Source organism: Larus michahellis, chromosome 13 (assembly GCF_964199755.1).
Source record: "Larus michahellis chromosome 13, bLarMic1.1, whole genome shotgun sequence".
Lineage (NCBI taxonomy): Eukaryota > Metazoa > Chordata > Aves > Charadriiformes > Laridae > Larus > Larus michahellis.
Genome location: NC_133908.1, coordinates 6,048,483 through 6,070,745, shown reverse-complemented (window position 1 = coordinate 6,070,745; position 22,263 = coordinate 6,048,483). Strand labels below are relative to the sequence as shown.

Sequence of the window (22,263 nt, the reverse complement as noted above, 5' to 3'; positions counted from 1 at the left end):
TAGAAAACACAGCCCACAGAAGCAATCACAGCCAGATGGTGTGTTTTGAAGCACTATTAATCTTGACAACCTTTTGCAGCGTTCAAAGAGTTTGCCCAGGGAAGACAAGCTCCCCAAATTTCCTGGATTCAAGGCGCGGTCCCGGCTGCGTCCGCTCCTCTCTTTGTCTCCTCCACCGAGCATCTCCCGGCAGAGCAAACCCGGGAGGAGGAGGCGCCTCCGGGAGCAGAGGCAGCAGGGGCTGCCCAGCCGCTGGGGAGGCGGGTGCTGGGGCAGGGACCCGAGCAAATAAAATACCCCTGGGGCGTTGCTCCTCTGGGAGCGCCGGGAATCACCAGCCGCGGAGCACGGGGAGCCGGGGCGGGGCCGGCCGGGCGGGGCAGCCCGGACCCCCCGCCTCCCTCGGCGCCTCCCCCGGCCCAGAGCCCGGTGCTCGCCCGGTCCGGAGCGTGGCACGGCGGCATCGCGGCCATGGGCTCCCGTCTGAGCCGGCAGAGCAGCCTGGAGGAGGAGGGCACCGAGGAGCCCTGTGCCGGGAGGCTGGAGGGCGGCCGGGGCGACTTCCACCTCTCCTCCCTGCTCCTCCACCCGCAGAAGCTGCCCGGGGTTCTGCGGAAAGCTTCGCCGGCGCCTTATGTGCGGCGGGTGGGGTGGCTGCGGGAGATCCAGGCCACCATCCGGGAGCACAAGCGGGAGCACGCCGTGCACATCCTCAGGCTGCTTAGGAAGGTAAATGCCGCGGGCGAGCCGGGCCCCGGGGCCGCCACCCCCGGGGCAGTGCGGGCAGGACAAAGAGCTGTGCGCGGCGCGGGCGGTGCCGCCGGGCCGGGGTCTGCAGCTCCCCCCACCCGGCGGTGCGGGGCAGGCAGCTGGGGTTTACAAGCCCCCTCCTCCTCGGCGGTGTGGGTTTGCAGCCGCTCCCTTGGCGGTGCGGGCCGGGCTCTTTGTGCTGCTTTTCACCGCTCCATGCCCCGGTGGTGCGGGACCCACCCCGCTCGGTCCCCGCCGCGGCAGGAGGGAGCGGCTGCGGGAGGCGACACCCGCCCTGGCTCACTGCCACCTCCCCTTGTCCCCTCCCGGGCCAGGGAGAGAGCGGCTGGGAGGGAGCTGGGAGGAGGGCTGTGCTGCACACAGGAAAAAGGGTGTCCAAGCCTCAGCTGTCCCCCATCCACACCCCTCCATGCCAGCCCCAGGACTGATGCCCCCCAGAGAAAAGCAACTGCCACCACGTCCCATTATGCCCACCCAGCCAGGCTGGCCAAGATCTGCCTTTGGGAGAACCCAAAATGGTTTTGGAGAGGATCTGTGGGACAGTCTAGGCTGAGAGGAGAGGTAAAGGGGTCAGTGTATCAGTGGGAGCTTGTTTCTGTCTGACGCCATTCAGGAACAGAAAAGCCAGTGTGCAGGCAGCGTGGTGCCAAACTGATGCTGAGGACAGAGCCCTGCTGCTGGAACAGAGCCATCTCTTCCATCGCTCAGTGCTACCACCACTTTCCAGGCAAACTCAGCTCCCCCAAACTGCAGGCAGCTCTGCAATCAGTAGCACAGGAGACAAATCCTCCCTCTGATTTGGACATAAAACACCATCAGTTCTTAGCTTATCTTGTTGCTTCATTAGATAACGACCTACATCTTGGGAACATACTGAGTTTCTCAACATAGTGGCAAGTAACCTTTGGGTGTATGTTGGAGCAGGGACTGGCTTACTGGATGCTTGTACAGCCATACTACCAGCTGCAGGGAGCTGCATTAACAGCTCTGTGTCTGCTCTGAATGTCTTGGGCTTTACAACACACCCAACAGTGGTGGTCAATGCCCTGGGCTACCAGCAAGTTGCACACTCATGAGTAAGAATTTACAGGACCAAAAATTACATCTCTGCTTTTCCTGTCCACTGCCTTAGCATTCACATGAGCACCACAAATACTCTTCTTGCCATGCATGTAGGCAGGTGAACCCCCAGCAGAAAGCCTGTATGTGTGCACAGGTATGGCAGAAAAGGGTTGAATAAGATTTCAAAGACAGTTTTGGAAAGGCATTATTACAAGAAGCTTGCGAAGAAAGAGAGGCAACCACTCACTTCATGAACGTGGTGATGTAACATGAACAGACTTTTGTAGGGTATGTCAGAGGCCAGAACTACAGAATGTCATTTTCTATAGTGCTCAGCACCTCTCCTTGAGACTGAAGCGCTGAAGTCCCCCACAGACATTGTATGTCTCCAGAAGGTCCACAGTTTGAATGCTAAGTCACAGGGCCATCTGGAATGGGGGATTGTTTCTAAGCCCTCCTTTCAGTGCAGCCTGCCAGCTCCTCTCAGGATAAGCTGAGCACCCAGCTTCCCCACATCCGCCCTGAGAATTGTCCTGAATGCTCACATTTTGTCCACTGCCTTTCCAGTTCCCCTTATTATTCCTGGTCCCCATCTCTGCCTGTCCATGTGGAAACAGTGACCCTCTGTTCATCTGCTCATGACAGAGCAGTAGGACATGCGTGCTGTAGCACAACACAGCCTCCTTCTGCCAAGTAAGATGGGAACCCATCCAACACCACCCCAAAGCCTCTGGTTTGTTGTGTGCTCAGAGATTTCAGAGACAGAGGGCTACACCACTAATACGTACCACACACCCTTCGACAACTAAACACAATTGTCTGCCAGTTTGGTGTCACATAATCAGAACCAGTCCTCCTCATGTGTCCAATGTCAGCTTCAAAGAGTACTATGATCAGCCTTTTTTCTCATTTGCAAATTTTCCTCACTCAACTAAATTCATCCTTTAGCTTGTCCCCCAGCAGCATGTCCTTCCTTACGCAGACTGGCTTACCTTGGCAGTAACGTACTCTCAGGAGTCACAAATTAATGTGTCCCAGGTGAGGGTCTGTTTGTTACCTGTAAAGAGAGAGACACTGTGTTCACTCTAGTGGACAGTGAGGATGTTTAACACCAATACCTCATCACCGTGCCTTGGACCAGGGTGCGAAAACCCCAGAGAACGCAGAGCAATGGTGGGAGCGGAATCACAGCCTTCACAAATGAGCAGACGTGCTCAGCCAGGAGGATGCAGGCTCCCAATGCGTGCTGCCTGCTGCTCCCAGCAGATACAGATCTTGCCCAGCCCTGCAGATGTACCCCACAGGATGTAATTGTATCTGCCAGTGTTTTTTGACCTGCAGACTGCTCCTAGGATGTTGAAAGGGTGTAATAACGTAAAGAAAGCAAGCCAGCCAGAAGCACATCCACTAAGAGAGATGTGAGATCCCAGCATTTTAGCAGAGTACACAGAGAGCAACTGCAAACCACAGATGTACACTCATGTAGACTTGCATTGTCCAGGAACACTCGGACAGCTCCATTGCACATCCCCTTACCAGTCTCAGAAATAGCCACCTGCCAAAGACAGACCAGCTTTCCTGCTCGTCTAAGTGGGCATCACTCAGCTGAAAACAGGGGAAACAATAGACTTACACCAGCAAAAAAGTCTAGTACAATCTGATTTTCCTGTGCTGGGACAATGGCCAAGTGTCAGTCATTTTTAAGATAACAGCACTAAGCCAACTGAAGTGGCAAGATTTATAATATTCTGCTGTCTGCAGCCACTCTTTAGGTGGTACAAAATTTTCCAAGAAATGAGGAGGGGGAAAGGGAAACCAGTAAGATGAACCAGAAAATGCCCCTGGACAAAGAATTTATAAACTATCAATGTGAAGTGAATATTTACAGTTATATTATTTATAAAACCCTCGCAGGCAGCATTTATAATGGGAATGCAGATTCATCTTAATGGTATAGCTCCAATTGGGGGAGTTTAATTACTGCTGTGACATCCACTGCTGTGTGCCCAGCCATGCCATCCTCTCGGCAGCTTTCTTCATCTGCGCCTATTACACTTGGTGTAGGAGGCTCCATTTCCCTGAAGCCTCGCAGTTAAGGGAGACATTGGCATGATGCCTTGGTACGCTTCTGGCCCATGTCCAGCTGTGTCTGTCTGTCCTTCAGGACTGATCCACCGCTTGGGTTCCTTGGATGCTTATGGGTATCATCCGTATACAGACGGTGATGGGGCTGTAAAGCATTCTATTTATTCTCCCTTTCTCCACCAGATCTGTAGCCAGGGTCTGTTTGGTGTTGTGCTCTCTGCTTGATCCAAGCATATCCAGAGCAGGAAAGAGTGGATACAGCACTGGCTTTGATTGTTGCTTAGGGTTAAGATCCCACATCTCTGCCAGCTATGGCTCCATCCCTGCTGCTGATGTATGTGTATACACCCAGCTTTTTTTCCTCCCTCTTTTTAATTTTTTTTTTTTTTTTTTTGAGCTCTCCGTGCATCTTTCACTGGGTGGTGCCTGAAGCACACATTCAGTGGAGCAGCACGAACATATGGGGCACCCATTTGCTTATTCATTTCTCCTGGCAGCAGCATACAGAATGGGCAGAGGACTTGTTTCCTCCCTCAGCTGAGCCCTCCTTGTCAACTGAATCAAACCCAGCACTATCCCTCTTAGGGAGCTTTTTTGTTCTACATTTCTACTGGGATATTTTTTTTTCTGCCCTCAGGGTATTTTCATGTGAGTATGTGACCTCTGTTTCCCAGATGCATTTTTTTTTTCCACAGCTCTGTGGTACCTCCTGATTGTAATAACTGACATATATTAGATCTTAGCTTTCCCCTTAGCAAGAAACAGCCTAGTTCTTTGCAGTATCGTCCATCTGGCCCCTGGAGAGGCTTTTTTGTTCCCAAGGATGCTGAGGTTTCTTCCAGCACATCCAAGGTGCCCCACATCCTGGTCCATGTTGCGTGGATCACAGATGTTCCCCTAGCTCATGTGGTGGAAGATGGGAAGAGGACTCCCCACAACCATTGTGCAGAGCTACCTATAGATGTACCATTACAGCCAAAAGACAACACTTCCAGTGCTTAGCGCTTACTGAGAAATTTAAAGCACAGTTAAACTCATACTGATGGGCAGGACTTTTAGTCAGCCAGGCGCCACCAGGGTGGCATGGCAGTATCTGAGTACCTGAGAAAGGTTTGATTCTTCCAGAAAAGCTGAGATTGGAGTAGCAGGTTTAGAGCCAGCCTTCCTGCTTGGCTCCTTCAGCAGATTCACACATAGAAGCTGACAAAACTGTAAGTTTCTCTGGAGCTAATTCTCTGGAGAGAAATGATACCACTCTCACCTTCCTGTGGTAGGTGGAAACAAGGCGGTCAGCCCCTAGGCTGCCTAGCTCAACTTAACACTGCATCTCATTCAGCGCTCTGGCTATCCACATCCCCCATCACAGTAATACTGGGTCAGACACAGCTGCTTCACCTTTCCTGTACTGAGCAACCATCTGGCACCTCATGGGATCTACTTTCTGGTTTCTAGACATCTCATGGTCATAGCTCCAAGGGAGCCTGTGTATCTCACTGACTGTGGTTTGTTTTTTTTTTTTGTAGGACCTGGGACTTGAAGGAACATTCCTCAATGAAGTGCTCTACAAAAATGCAACTTTCCTCAACTTGGTGGATCCCATCTCCCATGATTTGCTGATGAGCCTCGCTAGAGATCTGCAGTGTCCCAAAAAGGTGAACCCTTCCCTCAGCTCAACGGACATTTTGCAACATAGCACTGATGCAAAGAGCCCTAACGGGGTGACTGGTGCTGGGTGGTGCTCTGCAATCCTTCAAAACCAGACAGTGTATGCCCTTGGAGTAGTAGCATATACAACGTTGTGCATATTTCTGTAGAAAACAGTTAAAACTACTTCAGAATGTGAATGCAGCTGAAGGAGGGGGTGGTTATGTGCACAGAAATAAGAACTTTACTTTTTGTACCAGTAGTAAACTTGGTGACAGGGTACAGGCCAGATAAAAATATATGGGGTGGATGGTGATGCTATATTCACTGGTATGCCCCAGAGGTTCAAAGCAGCTAGCTTATGGGGCTGCAGAGGGGAACAGAGATCTCTGCACCTCTGCCCAGGCTGGTGCCTCTGCAGGAGGAGGACAAGAACCTCTCTCTTCCCAGGCCCTTTGCCATATGTAACTACCCTAACCCAGCACTACACCTCCCCTATAACCTCCCAGATCTCTGAGTAAAGAATGGTACTGTAGGAATATATTGCAACTCAGGGTTCAAGAAGCAAACGCGTTATGCACACAGTATCCCTCCACTGCTCTGGCACTTCCCTGCAGAGAACGAGGAGAGCAGAGACAAAGAAAGGCAAGGCTGAGTGCAGACAAACATCACAGATACCACAGACCCACTGCAACACCTGTATCTACTTCTGTTAGTCTTTGCCACCACAAACACTTGGATTTGCAATACATCCATTTGCTCATTAGGCTTGGGAAGTGTCGTGTTTGCTTTATAAGGAGAACAACAGAGTGAATTTCTTTATTCAAAGAGAGATATTAAGTACACACAGCTCAGAGCAAACAGCAGCGCCCTGGGGAATGCACTGAATGCCTGGTGTAGATTAGTGGCATTTCTAACCTTATTCTGCCATCTCCTGAGGCTCTCTGATAACAATTAACCAGTCAGGTCTCAATAGTCAAGCTACATTTAGCCAAAGTTTAATCATCATCAGGCTGCAATGCAGCCTGAAAAATCTTATTTTCAAGTATGATTTTTGTGGAAATTTTATGAGCATCTAAAAAGGAAGGGGTTGGGTTGCAGCAGTTGTACCTCTGAACCATACTTCACTTGACTTCATCTCCAGCCGTTCTACCAGACCATCTCCAATCCCATACTGTGCAGTGCCCTTCAGGGGAGGCACCATGGGGGGACGTTACCCTACTCCAGTACCCAAGTGCCTAGCAGATAACACACTACAGTTTTTATATACCTGCATATACCACCCCCTCCTCTATTTTCATGTCTTGTAGATGCACATGCTTATCTGCACTTACACATGTAGCATTGTATAGATAAGATTTTCCCCATTCCTAAGGAAGATGTTGAGCACCCGAGCTGCCCCTCAAAGCCAACAGGAGTTTAATTAAGGGGTTGGAGAGACTCAGCGCCCTTCCCAGCACAAACATCGACAGACCACGTCCCCTCTCCAACCGTGGCTGAGCATCTGGTGGGTGTTAACTGCATTACAGGCAAGCAGGCTGAGTGCAATTCCCAGTCTGCCAGTGGAAATTAAATCAGTGAGGACACAGAAAGGAACAGGAGGGTAATTCTCAGTTGTGAGCCAACAAACGCTTGCGGAGCATTGTGCCAGCTTCTGTGCTGAAGCCTGGTGTGCACGTGCACCCACTTGGAAAGGTTTACTGTTGGAGGTGACAGCAGGGTGCCAGTTGCAGCCTTGCCAGAACAGTAGTTGTCTAGAACAAGGCACCTAAGCCAAGGGTAAGGGCCAGTCCCTGTAGGGTTCCTAGGGGAGCTGGGACAGGGATCAGGGGGTGCTCAGCTGAGCACTGAGGCTGGGATCCCTCTCCACTTCGTACAGCAGAACGGCCACACGCTGGCAGAGCATCCCTGGGGAGTTCAGCTGATTCAGTGACTGCTTAGGAAAATCACAGTGCAGCTGTTGGCCCACAGTACAGCGCTTTAACCGCTTGCAATAAAGAATAAATTAGCATATTCCCCGACAGCTTTACTATGTGTTTACCTATCAAATCCCTAAATGCACATGTTGCACCACAGCTGGAGGGTTGAGGAATGGGAATGCAGGTGTCTGACAGCATTTGGAAAATATGATAGAGGGAGCAAAAACCCCAGCCTTCAGCAGCTGCCATTTGCCATTCTGCTTCACCAGAGGAAGAGAGGTGCCATTCAAAGTCATGGCGATAGAGAACTCATGGTGCAAACATAAACCCAGGAAATTGGCAACTTATCTTGGTGCCATCTTTTCCTGATGAGTTACTGCAGAGGCTGGAGGGAACTGCTGGCATTGGGAAGCTCCCAAACTCAAACCTCCAGGAGCAGAATGGACTGCAAGGAAATAAGATGGAGTAAGAACTTGCTGGTTCCCTGTCCCAGCAGCTCCCAGCTGGAGCACAAGAGGGAACACAGTTGAGGTGCTACTGCAGGAGGAGCAAGGATGTCCCAGCGCACATCTCTCCCAGCAAGAAGCACCTCGGGGATGGGGCAAGGGTGCTGACTGCTGAACCTTCCACAGGAGGGGAACAGACAATTAGTCCAAAGACAGTATGCAGTTAGAGTTTGAGAAGCATGGCAGCAAGGTAATTGATAGAAATTTAGCATAGTCCTGTAGCACGAGTTGGCAGCTTGTCTGCCCAGCTGGGGATGGGTGCTGCTGAGGATACCGCATTGAGGAGCTGAGACACTCACGCTGTCCCCGCACTAAGCTTTTTTGAAAGCAGAGACCTTTCGAAGAAAAGAGCATACAGGGTCCCTGCACAGAGCCCTTCTTGCATTGTCAGCCCCCCCTGCCTTCCTGAGTGTTGCCTGGCCTGGAGCTGGAAACCCTGCCGCAGCTCTAGAAAATAACCCCCTCTTCTGAGCCCCACTTCTTCCTTGGTAGGGTGTGAAAATGTATCCCCGCTCTGGGCAGGAATATGCTGGCTGAGCTGTGGTCCTTTCTGGCAGTGCACAGCTACTGCTCCTCCACCCCAGGAGGAGATGGCATGTGGCACAGAGGCATCTCAGTCCTTCTCACCATTCCTCTTTCATCCTGTCTTCATGTCCTCCCCTATATATATTCCCCTGCTCCACTACCATCTCTGATCCTTTCCCATCTTCCTCTGTCTTCCCCCTTGATTCCTGTTCTGCTGTGGCGCACACAGAGGCTAAGCTGTCCCTTTGCTTTCAGGAATATGACCCCTGGAAATCCTCAGACAGGATCTGCAGGCAGCTGATTTACCACCTGACCCCCCACTCAAAATGGCACCGGCACGGCATGCCCCGGAGGAAGTCCCAAGTGTGGTAAGGAGCCTGTTGGGAACAGTGTGGATGGGCATGGAGGGGAGTCTGCCAGGAGAAACTGTGCTGCAGCCAAGCACCATCCCAGACTACCACTACTGCCCTTCTCAGACAAGGACAGGGCTGAAAACCTGCATGGCAGCCTCTGCTCAGTCTCGTAGAAAACCTCAGCCAAACGACACAGGGTCAGTGCCAACCCCCCATTCCCCTATCTGGTTTGCTATTTATTCCTTTTTATGTAGTCTTTACAGTTCCTTAACCTTTCCCTAGTGCATTGAAATCAATCCCACGGATTGCACAGCACAGACAACCCTCCCGGCAGGGTTTGCAGGGTGTTTGGCCCTAGGAGCACGGCCAAAGCTGGCAGCCTCACAGATACACACACCTATGTGCTGAGCTGGGTCCCAGCTCCGCATCCCACTTTGTCCTTGTTTATGCCAGTAAAAATTCCCTGCCTGTGGGGAAGGTCTCCCTAAGCTGATCACCCCATTTGGTAGGAACCATTTTGGGGTGGCTGACAGAGAGGTCACCATCCTTACTTACCTCCCACTTCTCTGCTAGGACCAGGCATAATGCAAAGCCTTTCGCAAAAGGAACTCGACTCAAGGCACATTGGCTATAGACAGCTACCGGATGGCAGCTGCTTTCTACTACTACAGACATATATTCAGACACCCACACTTGTTCTCTCCTTGACACTTGCTGGCTTTTCTAACCAGATAAAGAGCAATCCCTACTTTTAAATCCACCCCTTCTCTCCTCATTTTCTTTGAGCAAAGCCTGTTCCTGTGACACAGATCACCAGAGCTGAAGAAAGGACAGAAAAGTGACTAAGAAAAGAGGAGCTCATGTCCACCCCATTAGCTTCATAGGAATAAATGCAGGATTAGGACAAATGAAATGCTAAATTGGCAACACTCTGAGAATGGCCTTGGGCTTTTCTAAGACTTTCAGAGTCTTTGGTGCATGTGCCTGCAACTTAAAATCCCCCATGGGAATTGTCATTTCCGTTGTACCTTTCATTCTGACTCAGAGGCAGATCCCCAGTGCATCTTAAGGAATAAAAACCCTAATGCCATGATTTCCAGACCATCTGCCTCTTATACCTGTAGCCCCACTTTGCCACTGAATCTGAGTGCTCTGCGAGTTTCAGTGTTCTCATCCCCAGCACCCCACGGGGCAGGACTCTTGGTGCCAGTTTGCAGGTGGGAACCACAGCACAGAACAAGACCGAGGGATCAGAGCTGAGCGAGTCCTTTTCCAGACATACTCAGAATGACATTTTCCCTGTGGGATCCTGCAGAGCGCTGGAGATTCAGGATTTAGAGAGCAGGTCTGACCTCATCCCTGTCCCCTCCCAAGACAGAGAGGTTTAGAGATAAGTGCTGGAGACAGGGAGAGATCTATAGAATGTGGCTGTCTCCATTCCTTTCCAAGCTCCCTTTTGCTGGAACCCAGCCTGATTCTGGTTTTCTAAGTAAAAAATCCCTCCCTGCCACAATTAACTCAACCCTCTGCCTCCATACTCCTGTTTGCAGGCAGGATCAACCTCTTCTCCAGGTTGGAGAGTCAAACTGGAGTTGTTCCCTCTGATTGCACATCTGGGAGAGAGCAGAGGACTGCCTGCTCCAACCTCATCACTTACTAACAACACACCTGTGGCCAGAGGAAGAGCTCTGGGCCCCATGAGCCCAAATCCCACCAGAGGGGTCAGGCCCTAAGTACTGGCCAGGTACAGAGCACCTGTGAGCACAGGCAGGGAGAGGGCAACAAGGCAATGTGCGATGGAGGGAAATACAGGTCAAAAACGGGCAGCCCTGCCTGGCAGCCAGGCCCAGATGCAAGGTGTTACATAAGGCACAAAATAATTTTGATTAAATATTAAACAGCAGGGCTTCCTCTTTTAAGACTGGAAAGGAACTGGTTTGCAGTTTGCGGCAAAAGGCGCCTGCAGAGTTGGCATCTGAGGCCACTGCAAGAAAATGGATGTTGCCAGTAGCAGGAAGGCAAGAAATAGCTGCTTCATTTGGAGACACCAGGGCCTAATTTTGTCCAGAGAGACTGTTTTTACCTGATCTGAATTCTCCACTTCCCTTTGTCTGCTAGTGGGAGTATTTTACCATAATCTCTGTTTCTGAACCTGTGCCCTTGGCTTGTACCCTTCCTGCCGTCAAGGTCCTGTAAAAAGCATCGACGTAGCAGCAAGACTTTGAGGGCATTTCTAAAGTCTAGTGGGGATTTGGGACAGTGGGGAGGAATCAGTGTGTGGGGACCACATTCAGGCACTGAATTCTCCTCTCGCTTTTGCAGTCTCCTGGGCTTTGGCTTCTGGCTTTCACAGAGCTGATGCAGGACCCCCTTGTTCTCTTCTAAAATGCGATTTCCGCTTTCTGGCAGCATGTCAGATGAGTCCAGGAGATAATTAGCAAGCCCAGCCATACAGAGAGCTTAGAACATCTGCCAGGTTTTAATTACATTTGGGCTGTTACGGAGATGCAGTATGGGAGATGGAAAGGACCTGCAATGCTGGAGCTGGATCATGCATCAGGTATTTCTCCCCACTGCTAAACAGCAAACCAGCAGGTCAGAAACAGACTAACTGTAGTTAGGTCCCCATCTACTCTCAGTGGGAACCAAAACATCCAGCAAGTACAAACCTAGGCCACCCATGAACTGATAAAGCAGAAAGGATAAGGTACATTTCTTAAGCACTCCTATTTCAATACACAGGCCAGAACAGAAGTGTGGAAGGAGGAAGCTTACTGCAGCACAGTGGACTCGATGCCACAGCAGCTGAAGCAAGTAGTAGAGATCCAGCCCAGGCTGCGTCTGGTCTCTCTGCTTGATTAAACTGTCAAAAGTGATGCTGGAAGGCAGTTTGCCCTCTGCATCCATGCCTGGGGTTCTTGACAGTGGCTGTCTGCCTTGTACAATGAAGGGTTAGCAGTGTCCCAGCTGTGCAGTCACCCAAAGAGACAGTTTCAGCTGCCCGGGTGATACCCAGACAAGTTTGCCACACTGACAGCAAGGGGTTCAATTCTTCTTCCCTGCAAAATCCTGTCTCAGGTCTGCAGCTTTCAGCCAACAGCCTGCACCCCACTTGCAGCTGACCCTGCTTGGGTTGACTGCCTAACCAAACGAGGGGAGGCGAGCTCTTGGGGGACTTAAAATTAGAACCTCAAAAGCTAGAGGATAAGATTCCTGCAACAGGGACCGGCATGACTTTACTGCACAATTTTCAGTCCCTTACATCCTAATGAAAATTCAGTTTTAGTACCATTTTACAGTCGTATAGGTCACTCACACTTAATGATCAGAATACATCCTAGAGTGTTTTATAACTCCAGCTTCACTTTCTTGTTAAATTGACATTTATAGTGTAAAGCATAATGGATTAAGAAATGCTCTTCTACACAGACATAAGCTTTTTAGGCTATCAACACCACTTCTGTGGAATTTTGACAGGTGCAGAATTTTTGGATATTATTAATTCTTGTTTTCAGATATCTTGAGGCTGCCTGCAATGCTGAATCAAGGAAAACTGCATGTGCTAGTGCAAGTGCCACCATCCACCTCCAGAACAGGGCTGGACGCAGAGGGTATTACTTTCTGAGGGCAAGACACCCTGAATGCAATTCAGAGTGGAGAGGGAGAAGGGTATCAGGTGAAGACAGCCTTTTTCTGGGGAGCTGGATCACAGGCTAGTACTGCAATCGAGAAGCTGTGGATTACAATTGAGACCTCTTGGCAAAGCCATGTCAGGGAACCTCACGTATCTTCCGCTTGCATCATACCCAGAGCTGGCTACTTCAGTGTTAACTACTTCCTTTCTTGAGAGCAAAGGATCAAACATGAATCCACAAAGCATGCAGTCAGTAAACACAGAATGATCTTGACAATCAGGGAGTTCCTGGCACAGAAAAGAAAAAAAACCCACCAGATTTTTCACACAGTGACTGGTTCTGGAAGAGCAGAGGCAGTTGTGTGTATGGAGTTAATAACTCCCGCACTGCATGCGTCTGGGCTTTCCTTTTCACAAGTTTCACCACAGCTTTACTTTGCTCATCTGAGTGAATTTCATCTTGGCTAATCCAAAACTGGGTGGAGAAGAGCATCCCTTCTGGGTTTATTGCTCTGTTTCTCAGTTATTGATGTGCATTGCTCAGACATTGCGGCATTAGACGCACTTCTAAAATACAATGACAGCACTAGTGTCTAGAAGACTGCAAGGAAACAGCTCTAAAGGGCTTTGGATCTTTTTTTTTTTTTCCTTCCCTTGAAAACACCACTCAGGGCTGCGGATGACAGCTCTGGCAGATTAGATCCTAGCCTTTGCATGGCATGAGGTGAATATTAACTACAGCTTCATGTCACCCTTATGCAACAGGATAAATAAGCACCATCATTTCTGCTTTGGAGAAAGGAAGCCAAGTTAGAGAATACCAGTCAGTTAACTAAAGCCACATGGTAGCAGTCGTATGGGAGTACAGGAACTGCCCCACACACTGTTTTAAAGAAGCTGCTGCTCACAGACATGTCAGCTGGACAGACATGAGCTGGTGAGTAATTGTGGAGAGAGGCAGGAAATGTCTCCTCATCTTTTAGTGCAGAGAGCTACAAACACTACCCATGATCAGGGTTCCCAGCAGCATTGAGAGGCAAGTACATCTGCAAAGGTTGTTGGAGGTGGTAGAAAGGGTCGTCCAACAGCTTGTCTAGTGCCTTGTCACAGATCAGAAGAAAAAGTCCAAGACTAACAGGCAGGAGAAGCAGAACACTTTGACAGAGAGATAGACAGTGAAATAATGGAGGCTGGGTGGCAGATTAAAAGGAATCAGCAGAGACCTCGTGCCTTTATGACTCTTACACAGTTGAAAGTCTGACAGGGATGTCCCTGCTCATTGCAGGGGGGTTTGACTAGATGACCTTTAAAGGTCCCTTCCAACCCAAACTATTCTATGATTCTATGACATAGGCTGATAACATGATATTTACAGTGAGGAGGTAGCATTATTCCCCGCTTTGCTAGGATAGACCTAAATAATGAGGGGAAACAGCTAGAGGTCTTGGGTGGAGCACATGACAGCAGGAGGAAGACCAAGGGTTCACAGCTGTCTGGAACACACCTGCAAGGACAGAGTGAAGATGACAGCAGAGCCAGGAGGAGCACGAGAGGCCCTCAGCTGCATCAACACCTACAGCTATCCATGTCCCACCCCAGTTGCAGAGGGAGCATGGTAGGAGAAAGGCTTCCTTTGCGCTCCCTTCCCACCACAGCAAGGGATCTCCCCACAGCTGATCAAGAGAGCTTGGGCACATGGATGGAAATGTGTCTAAGGGAATTCTCCTGCAAGTGGTCTGTTTGCGCACTGCCTCCACCTTCACAGAGGTGCTGGGCCCAGCCTCAGAACAGCTCAGGCTGGGTTAGTCTAGGTCAGTGCTTTTGAGCCTTCTCTTTCCTTTTTCATGTCTCACTAGAGGCAGTTAAAGCCAGCCCTGCACAGCAGCACCCTGTGCCACAGGGAAACAAAGCAACCAGATTATGCTAAGTAGGCAATGAAAAAGCCCAGAATCCATCCCCTAAATCACTGCTTAAAGCAGAGAAGCCATCCAGATGCGCCTGTCACTAGGTTCTATGCAAGGAAGAGCAGCCAAGAGATACCTGACACGTGGCTAATTAGCCACTATTGGCAGTACCTGTTAATGAAGGAGGGGATGCACAGTGTTGGAAGTCTCTGGCATTAGGAAAAAATTATATTTGGAGGCAAACTAAATGTGAAAATAAGAGAAGGAGGGGGAGAAAGCCGCTAACTGCACGGAGAGACAGGCAAGGAGTAGTGGGCATCCCCCATTACTGAAATCCTATCTGACTCTTACCGTCTCCTCCCAGCCTCTATCCATACCATGGAAGACAAGGAAATGGGGCTGGGACTCCAGGAACCTGAACATTCTGGGGCCGATCAAACCCCACAAAGCTAACAAGAGGCCAAGCACCGCTGTGGCTGCTGCAAGTCCCACGAGAGCAACAGTCAGAACACCTCTTCCCTGCAGCCAAAGAATTTAGCTGATGAGCAAGAAATTGAAGGGATTCAGTACTAAAAAAAAAAAAAAAAAAAAAAAAGTGCTCATCTCCCTCAGCTTCATGGACTCAAAGAAGGACCTGGAAGAAGGCCTAAGGGTTACGTCCCAGAGACAAACAACTAGCAATTAATTTCAGGTCCCCTAATTGTTTCATCTCAAGACAGCTCTGAATTTGCTTACGTTAGCTGAGTTCCCAGGAGGCAGGAACAGTGACTGCGCCTTATGTGGGGCAAGGAAGATTTTTATCCCAGAAAAAACACGAGGGAGGCACAAGATGGTTTCATCCCTTTCCTAGTCCACATTTCTGATTTAGAGACAGAGCTCTTTCTTCTGACACCTGCAGGTCCCTCAGACCCCTATGCTGTCTGGACCGATCCTGGGTGGCTCTCACATGGCCAGGCTCATGGTGCAGCCTGGGGACTGCTGGCTGATGCCTGCTGAAGAGTAGAGTTGGCACCTAGGGAAGGGATAATTGGCAGCGAGGGTGGAAGGAAGACTGTTTGCATGTCAGTGGGAGAAAGGCCAGACCCCAAGGAGGGAGTTGTGAATGATGCAAGGGAAAACTTGTTTCATATGAGATAAACAAGGAGATGTGCCTAGAAGAGCTCTCATCCCCCAGCAGGGATAAGGGTTGCAAGCAAGGCGCTGATTCCTTATAAACAGGAGGACAGGCAGGCACCATTCCTCACTGGATGCTGCATCTAGCTCCAGGTGGGCAGTAGGTGATTGGCTGCTGATTGCCCTTGCTTGTTACTCCAAGTTTCACAGGATTCCTCACTTGCAGCCATTTCTCCAGCATCTGAGGGAGTGGGGGTTTGTTTCCTCTGTAAGCTTGCTGCAGATAATACAAACATAGTCTGCTTCCCTGCATCCAGGGTCCATATCCTCGTTAGATGCAAATCCCCACAATTATAAATCCACACACAGCACCAGTTGCAGTAGCATTAGGTTAATCCAGCCTCCAGTGCTTTGCAGTCCTCTGCCCACAAGTCCCATGGGCATCAAGAGCCATGTTGCTAAGTAGCTGTTTTGTCTCACACAAAGAAAAAAAAAAAGCTTCTGCAGCTGAAGCAATCTTTAAGCCTATTTTACTTGCAGAAATTAGGCGATAACAGATGACCCATTTCCCTGGAAATAAACCTGGCATTTTCTCAGCTGCTGCAGAAGCGTCTGAGAGCCTGGGGTCCTGTGTCTCGTGCCCACTCCCCACCCCCCCACCCCAAGAGATATCGAGATTAGCAGAGCTCAAAAAAAATACCAAGTGTCAGATAATTCAGACTAAAGCATCTACCCATGTCTCCCTGTCCCTTTTCTGACAGCAGATATATTTACCTCTAAAGCGATAGAGAAGGAGTGGTCAGTTACCCTGTGCCCTGCCCCAGAGATGGTATTTAGCTGCTCAGGAACACCGAGGAGAAGAGCTGCCAGGGTTTAAAGCACACGCGCAGCATCAGGTCTCATGCTTCAGCACTTACCAGAGAGCCGAGGGCCTGGCTGCAGCATTAGGGGCTACGTCCACCAGGGCAAGGCTTCTACAGACACATCCCTACAAGAGGCATTTTTACAGGCAAGAGAGCAACTTAAACACAGGAGCAGCACACAGTGCTGAGACAGGAGGCCCAGAGTCATCCTGGCAGGTACAGCAATGAGGGCAAAAGGAAGCAGCAAAAAACGCAGGAAAGGAAAGAAAAACAAGCCAGCCAAGGAGGGAGGGCGGGCCCTGGCACAGGACAGGAGGCAGGATGGTTTAAGCACGTTCAGCCAGGAGCAGCCCAGTCTGGAGAATCAATTACAGGAAGATAATTTGTCTGCTTGATTAAGGCCTCCTTGGGGTATTGGCTTGTTGCTGGGGGGAGCAGCAGAAGGTACCTGCTCTGGTCAGAGCATGATCCATGACTTATTACTGCAGTCCCTGCATAGGAGTCAACAGCAGGGGAAGCTTAACAGGCAGAGGCAGACAAGCACATTGCATTTGTCCTTCTGATATTTTCCCTCACTTATCACTGTCTGCACTCAGAGCCAAGTCACTCAAAAGAGGACCCCAAGAGCCATTCAGTCTTGCCTGCTGTTAAGAATGCTGCTGTTACAGACACAGCAGAAAAACAGCACCTGAATGCTGAGGGCCAGCAGAGGGAACGGTGCTGGCTCAGACATGCCCTCCAGTGGTCCCCACTCCAGCCTGGTTCCCATCCCAAACTGGAAGCTCTAAGGCTTGTTTCTTGTAGCTTTACAATAGGAAGGTCAGAGGAGGCTTTGCACAGACTCAGATAAGGCTCGGGGCTGGGAAGGGGGAGGGTATCCCTATGCTTACGTCTCCTTTCTGCTCCCCCCAGGATCTGTCATGGGTTGACAGCACTGGGCAAGAGAATGTCCAGGAGCCATAGGCTGCATTTGCACAAAACAGTCACTGAAGTAATTACAGGCTTGTTTATCCTGTATCCCCTCACATCCCCAACAAAGTCTTACTCTAAACCAACACAGGCCAGAAAAGACTTCCATCTCATCTCTCATACCAGCCCCTACTGGATTTAGGTGACTATTTCCTCTGTGCAGTCAAGTTTACACTCAAGATTCATTTCTCCCTGCTTTATCCAACCATTATGAATGCACACCTCCACTGTGCATTTGGTGCTTCATTTTGCTGGAACAACAAGTACTCCGTATCAGACACCCAGATAAACATCTAGCGCATCTAAAGGGATAACATTGTGCCGGGGAGACCTGAGACTCATCCAGGCTTGAAGCCACTCCCTCGTAGATTTTATACAAGTTGAACCCTCTTCTATGGTGGTGTGCTATACCACTGCCAGCAGTTGGTGATAAATTATGCAAAAAGAAAAAAAAGAAAAAGCACACATTTTCTCCCCCAATAAAATTGAAGAAATACAGCTCCCAGGCAGCCTGGGCTGGTATCAAGCATCCCTTGGATTAGCAGGAAAAGGGAGACTAGCCCAGCGCCATCCAGGCTGCAATATGCATAATTCACAACTCCTGCTACTGCAGCAGCAAAGAGAACTGCACTGCTGCTACAAGCAATGTGGTTGATTAATTCTTCACAGTCCTGTCTCTGGGGCCCTGATATTGGAGAGTTATCAAGTACCGTGTTCAAGTGAAGGCCCTTTGAAGAACTCACTAGTGTGCTTTCAGCCCAATTGTAATTCACCAGTACAACAGTCTCTGCTGTTCGACATACAGACAAGCACTGCGCCCCTTATCCCTCCCATGATCCACTGAGGAGTTGTCTGGGTTACGTAAAGTGTAAACATTTAGTAAGTAACACATAAGGCTCTTTTAAACCTTTAGGTCTGAATATAAGTTATTCCATACTGTTATTACCTCTCTACCATGAGAGCTCATTAGCTCAAACGCATGGTTGCGGATACAACCTCAGCCTTGCACAGCAAATTCCCACAGGAAGCACAAGGACACATAGAAGTAGCCTGAACAAAGTACTGCTAAACCCAGAGCAGGCATTTGTGGGCTTGAGAATTGATAGGGCAGGCCACAAGGTCTTTCCACTTCATACTCCTCCAAGGAAGCACAGCTACAGGTTTGTCAGTGCTGAATGTGTCCATGAAAGGCTGTTGCCTGCAGTGTTGCACATTTATTCACTTGTATTATCACATATTCATAGGGGATTATTAAGAACTGAAATTTGCTGTGGAAGTGAAGCTATAGAGGCAGCATCACATCCTCTCCACAACTGCAGAAGGGCCTGGCAACGCTAAAGCTCATAGCAACATTCTCACCTGCCACGGGAGCTCCTGCGGTGCTGCAGCCTCCTCCAGGGAAATTGCATGTCCCCATGTACCCATTGGTCTCAGGGACTGGCTGTGCCACAGGTGTGCAGAACACTACAGAGAGCCAGATAGGAAGAGTGGGGACCTTCAAATTGGTGGTTAATTCTTAACCCACCCTGCTCCTCCCAAGCTCAACAAGGCGCTTATAGTCCTACTGAGCACACGATGAATGACACTAGAAGGGGTCCTACTAGAGCTCCCATATCCTTAAAGCCAGATGTGCCTGAAAGGACAGCAAGACTAATACCATTTACAATAAGGGATTAGGCTTTCATATGTTACACCAACACACATTTCTACTCAATCTTGCAACGTATCCCCACCAGCTCCTATAGCCCCACAGCTCCCACTTCTTAGAGCACTCTCACAAACCCACAGTCCATCATAAAATGCCACATCCCACTTCTTTTGCATACCCAACAGCTACATAGTACAGCTATACCTCCTGTACAGTTTGCCTACCTCCTCCTCACTCCACTTGCCAGGCAGACAGCAGAAGAAATGGCTGAAACTACCTCTCTAGATTTCTTTTAGCACCCTTATGCCCTCCCCGCCTCCTCACAGCTGCAGCAGATCCCAGATGATCTGCTGACCACAGAGACCCAAATAGGCAGCCACTGGTACTGCTTACTGACTAAGTGCTGCTTGGGAAGGCTTTTAAAGGGACATGCAGTAAATCTGCTCCTGGAGTACAGTTTGCCTACAGATTGTTTTCCTGATAAAATATCCATTTCTCAGCCTTTTAACACTTCTCTCCTCTGCAGTAGCCCTGCAGCACAGTCTGTTTGCAACGGACCTTGGCGTTCACCTGGCGAGGTGGCACACAAACAGCCCACTCGCAGCACAAACCAGTGCACTCAGGAAGTTTGCTTGACTTGGTTACTTTTGGCTTCCAAGCGTGAGCGTCTGTACATGCACATACAGACAAACCCTTTGAAATGGGCTAGTGGAAGACACTTTAGCATCCTATGTTTAGCCAGTTCTGGCAAAGTGTATGTGTAAGTGCTGAGAATACATGGGAAAGCCCCAGGACACAGTCTGCCCAGAGGCACAGTGCAAACCTTGCGCTTGTTTCCCAAATGGGCTCCATTAACCCTTTGCTTAACGTTCTAGCCCATGTTCTTAATAAGTTCTCCCCTATGCCAAGTGATCTGTCACATGGATATGATCCCCTTAATGATCTCTCTCTATATCCCTTTCCATCATTAGCCTGAAGACCAGCCTGCAAAAGAAGGTGAGCCAAGACTCCATGGATTTGTCAGGGATCCCCCTGACCATGCGTGATGTCCACCGCATGGCCTACTACCTGCAGAACAACGGGGACCGCCTCACCTCTGTGGACCTGAGCTTCACTGAGCTGAATGATGACATGGTGCGCCTGCTGCTGCCCTTCCTCTGGGCACTACCCAAGCTCACTCACCTTTCTCTCAATGGCAACCGACTGACACGGGCAACCATGAAGGAGCTGACTGACACCATGAAGGACATGAACAAGTTCCCTTGCCTGGCCTGGGTTGACCTTGGCAACAACGTGGACGTCTCCTCCATGCCTCAGCCATTGCTCGTGGGCCTGCGCAAGCGCCTCAGCCAGCAGACCACACTGCCTACCATCTATGAGGCGCTCGACTGCGACTCGGAGATCTCCAGCGGGCATGAGGGCAGCCAGCCAGAGGATGAAGTAGCAGGAAGCACCCCACCACGTGCTTTCTCTCAGCAGGGCTGCGAGAGGTGACTGGACAACAGGCTGGCACTGGCACACTGAAGCCACCCCAAGGAGACCTCTTGAGTACAAACATCAAGCAGAGGGCCAGCTTTACCGGCTTCCTTTGGCTCTTTCCTCTCGCCTTCCCTGACATCTCCCCCCAACTTGCTGTGAGACAAAAGCCTGTCATCCCCCCACAACGTGCTCCGCTCCCCCCCCTCACTGCCAAACCCATCGCCCACATTCCGGAGAGGAACCAGTGACTTACAGTGAACCTGGTGCCCAGGCAGGGTCTCACTGGAAGACGGGAAAAGACCTGTCGGAGTCAAGAATATCCTCCAGCAGCCATTGGGTTGAGGGAAAGGGATGGGGGGGAACCTAAAACAGAAACAGGCTTGTAGTTTACTTTCTTTCTTCCTTTTCCTATGCACCTTGGGACCTGCAGCCCTGAGTGTGAAAGGAGGTACCCCAAGAGCCTAGCTGTTGTGGAGCCCGGCAGTGTGTCTCCCTCTTGTGTCTGGCTCCTTTTGTTTTGTTTTTTTCCTATTGTGTGTTTTGTATTAACGTCTGAACAAAGGGACTTGGTCAGAGACCATTGGATTGCATAGGCTGGGGCGGACACATGGCTTGGAACTGCAGCATCAGGATATTTGCTGTGTGACCGGGGTGAGAGGGAGGGGAAGGAGGTATGTGTTGGTGGGAGCATGGGGGATGGGATGAGTTGGGTTGGGATGGGGGGAGGGGGGAGGAGAGGCAGGGGGAACAGTCTTGTGGATTAGCAGGATTGGTTTCAAAAACTGTGCTTTTGTACTAAAATTACAAGTTCCAAGTGAAATTGAGGAAAAGCAGACAGCTAAGCGCATAAATGTGGCACTAGAGGAGCAAGCGGTGAACGTGCCAGAGGTGGGCACTTCCCAAACTAAAGCGCAAAGCTTTGGCTCCTCATGGCCTATTGCATACCTCGTAATACAGACATGACATGAGCAGCTGCATCACCATTTCCAATGCTGTCCCAAAACCAAGCCACCGATGCAATATTTCTAGTGTTTTCCACATTGCTCATGCTCTATGTAAACATAATAAACAGTTCTCTTGGACATGAGCATGAAGCACTACGGAGTCTGAGTATCTGGGTTGTTCACAAATTGAGCCAGAGCCCAGACACTGCAAGAATGACGAGGAGTCCTCTTGCAGTGCCGGAGCAGCATGGGAGAGGACCAGCAGGTACCTTTCCCGTTGGTGAGAGTGGTTCATTCCTCTAAGGAAAGTGAAACATGGGTGTTCATCTGCACTGATGCAAATAAACTGATCAGACTTTAGCTGATAAGTCAAGTCCTCTCACTTATCTGTCCCCACAGGAATTCAGAGAGCAGATATGTTTTTGAAAGAGTTAAAAGTTAAAGAAATCAGACATATAAAAACCCCCATATAAATCCTGACCCTCCTAAATTAACAATGGTAACTTTGCCTGCCTTTGCTGATTCTCTCTGGGAGTCTCAACACACATAAGCAACTCTCATATACTAAGCCACACAAATCCACATGAAACACATACACCTTCCATGCTCCTGGCTTCCTTGCTGATTTTACAAGACATTGCAAGAAGCAAACCAGTGATACTTATCAAGTGATTTATCCCTTTGGACCAAGAGTGTGAGGGCATTGAAAGGTATTGGTGTCTCTGATCAACTGCCAAAAGCCCCCAATAAATCCAGTCCCCTGAGGAAGAAAGCTGGGTTTAGAGACACCGTGCTGAGTATTATAACCTGACACTGCAAATGCTGGACCCAGTTCTGTTTGCAC

At 49.8% G+C, this 22,263-nt stretch overlaps 2 protein-coding genes across 2 annotated transcripts in view; one reads left to right on the top strand and one right to left on the bottom strand.

Annotated features, from left to right (window-relative positions):
- The window catches only part of GGT1 (gamma-glutamyltransferase 1), a 46,384-nt gene extending 43,499 nt beyond the window's left edge, over positions 1-2,885 (bottom strand). The window contains exon 1 of the mRNA XM_074606923.1: positions 2,826-2,885. The gene's annotated coding sequence lies outside the window, so the exon portion shown is untranslated. The remainder of the gene's footprint in view (positions 1-2,825) is intronic.
- On the top strand, positions 341-21,920 carry LRRC75B (leucine rich repeat containing 75B). The gene is made up of 4 exons (XM_074606932.1): positions 341-729; positions 5,442-5,570; positions 8,768-8,880; positions 19,968-21,920. The coding sequence occupies exons 1-4, from the start codon at positions 472-474 to the stop codon at positions 20,488-20,490; spliced, it is 1,023 nt and encodes a 340-aa protein (XP_074463033.1). The 5' UTR covers positions 341-471; the 3' UTR covers positions 20,491-21,920.
- Positions 21,921-22,263: the final 343 nt, after the last annotated feature.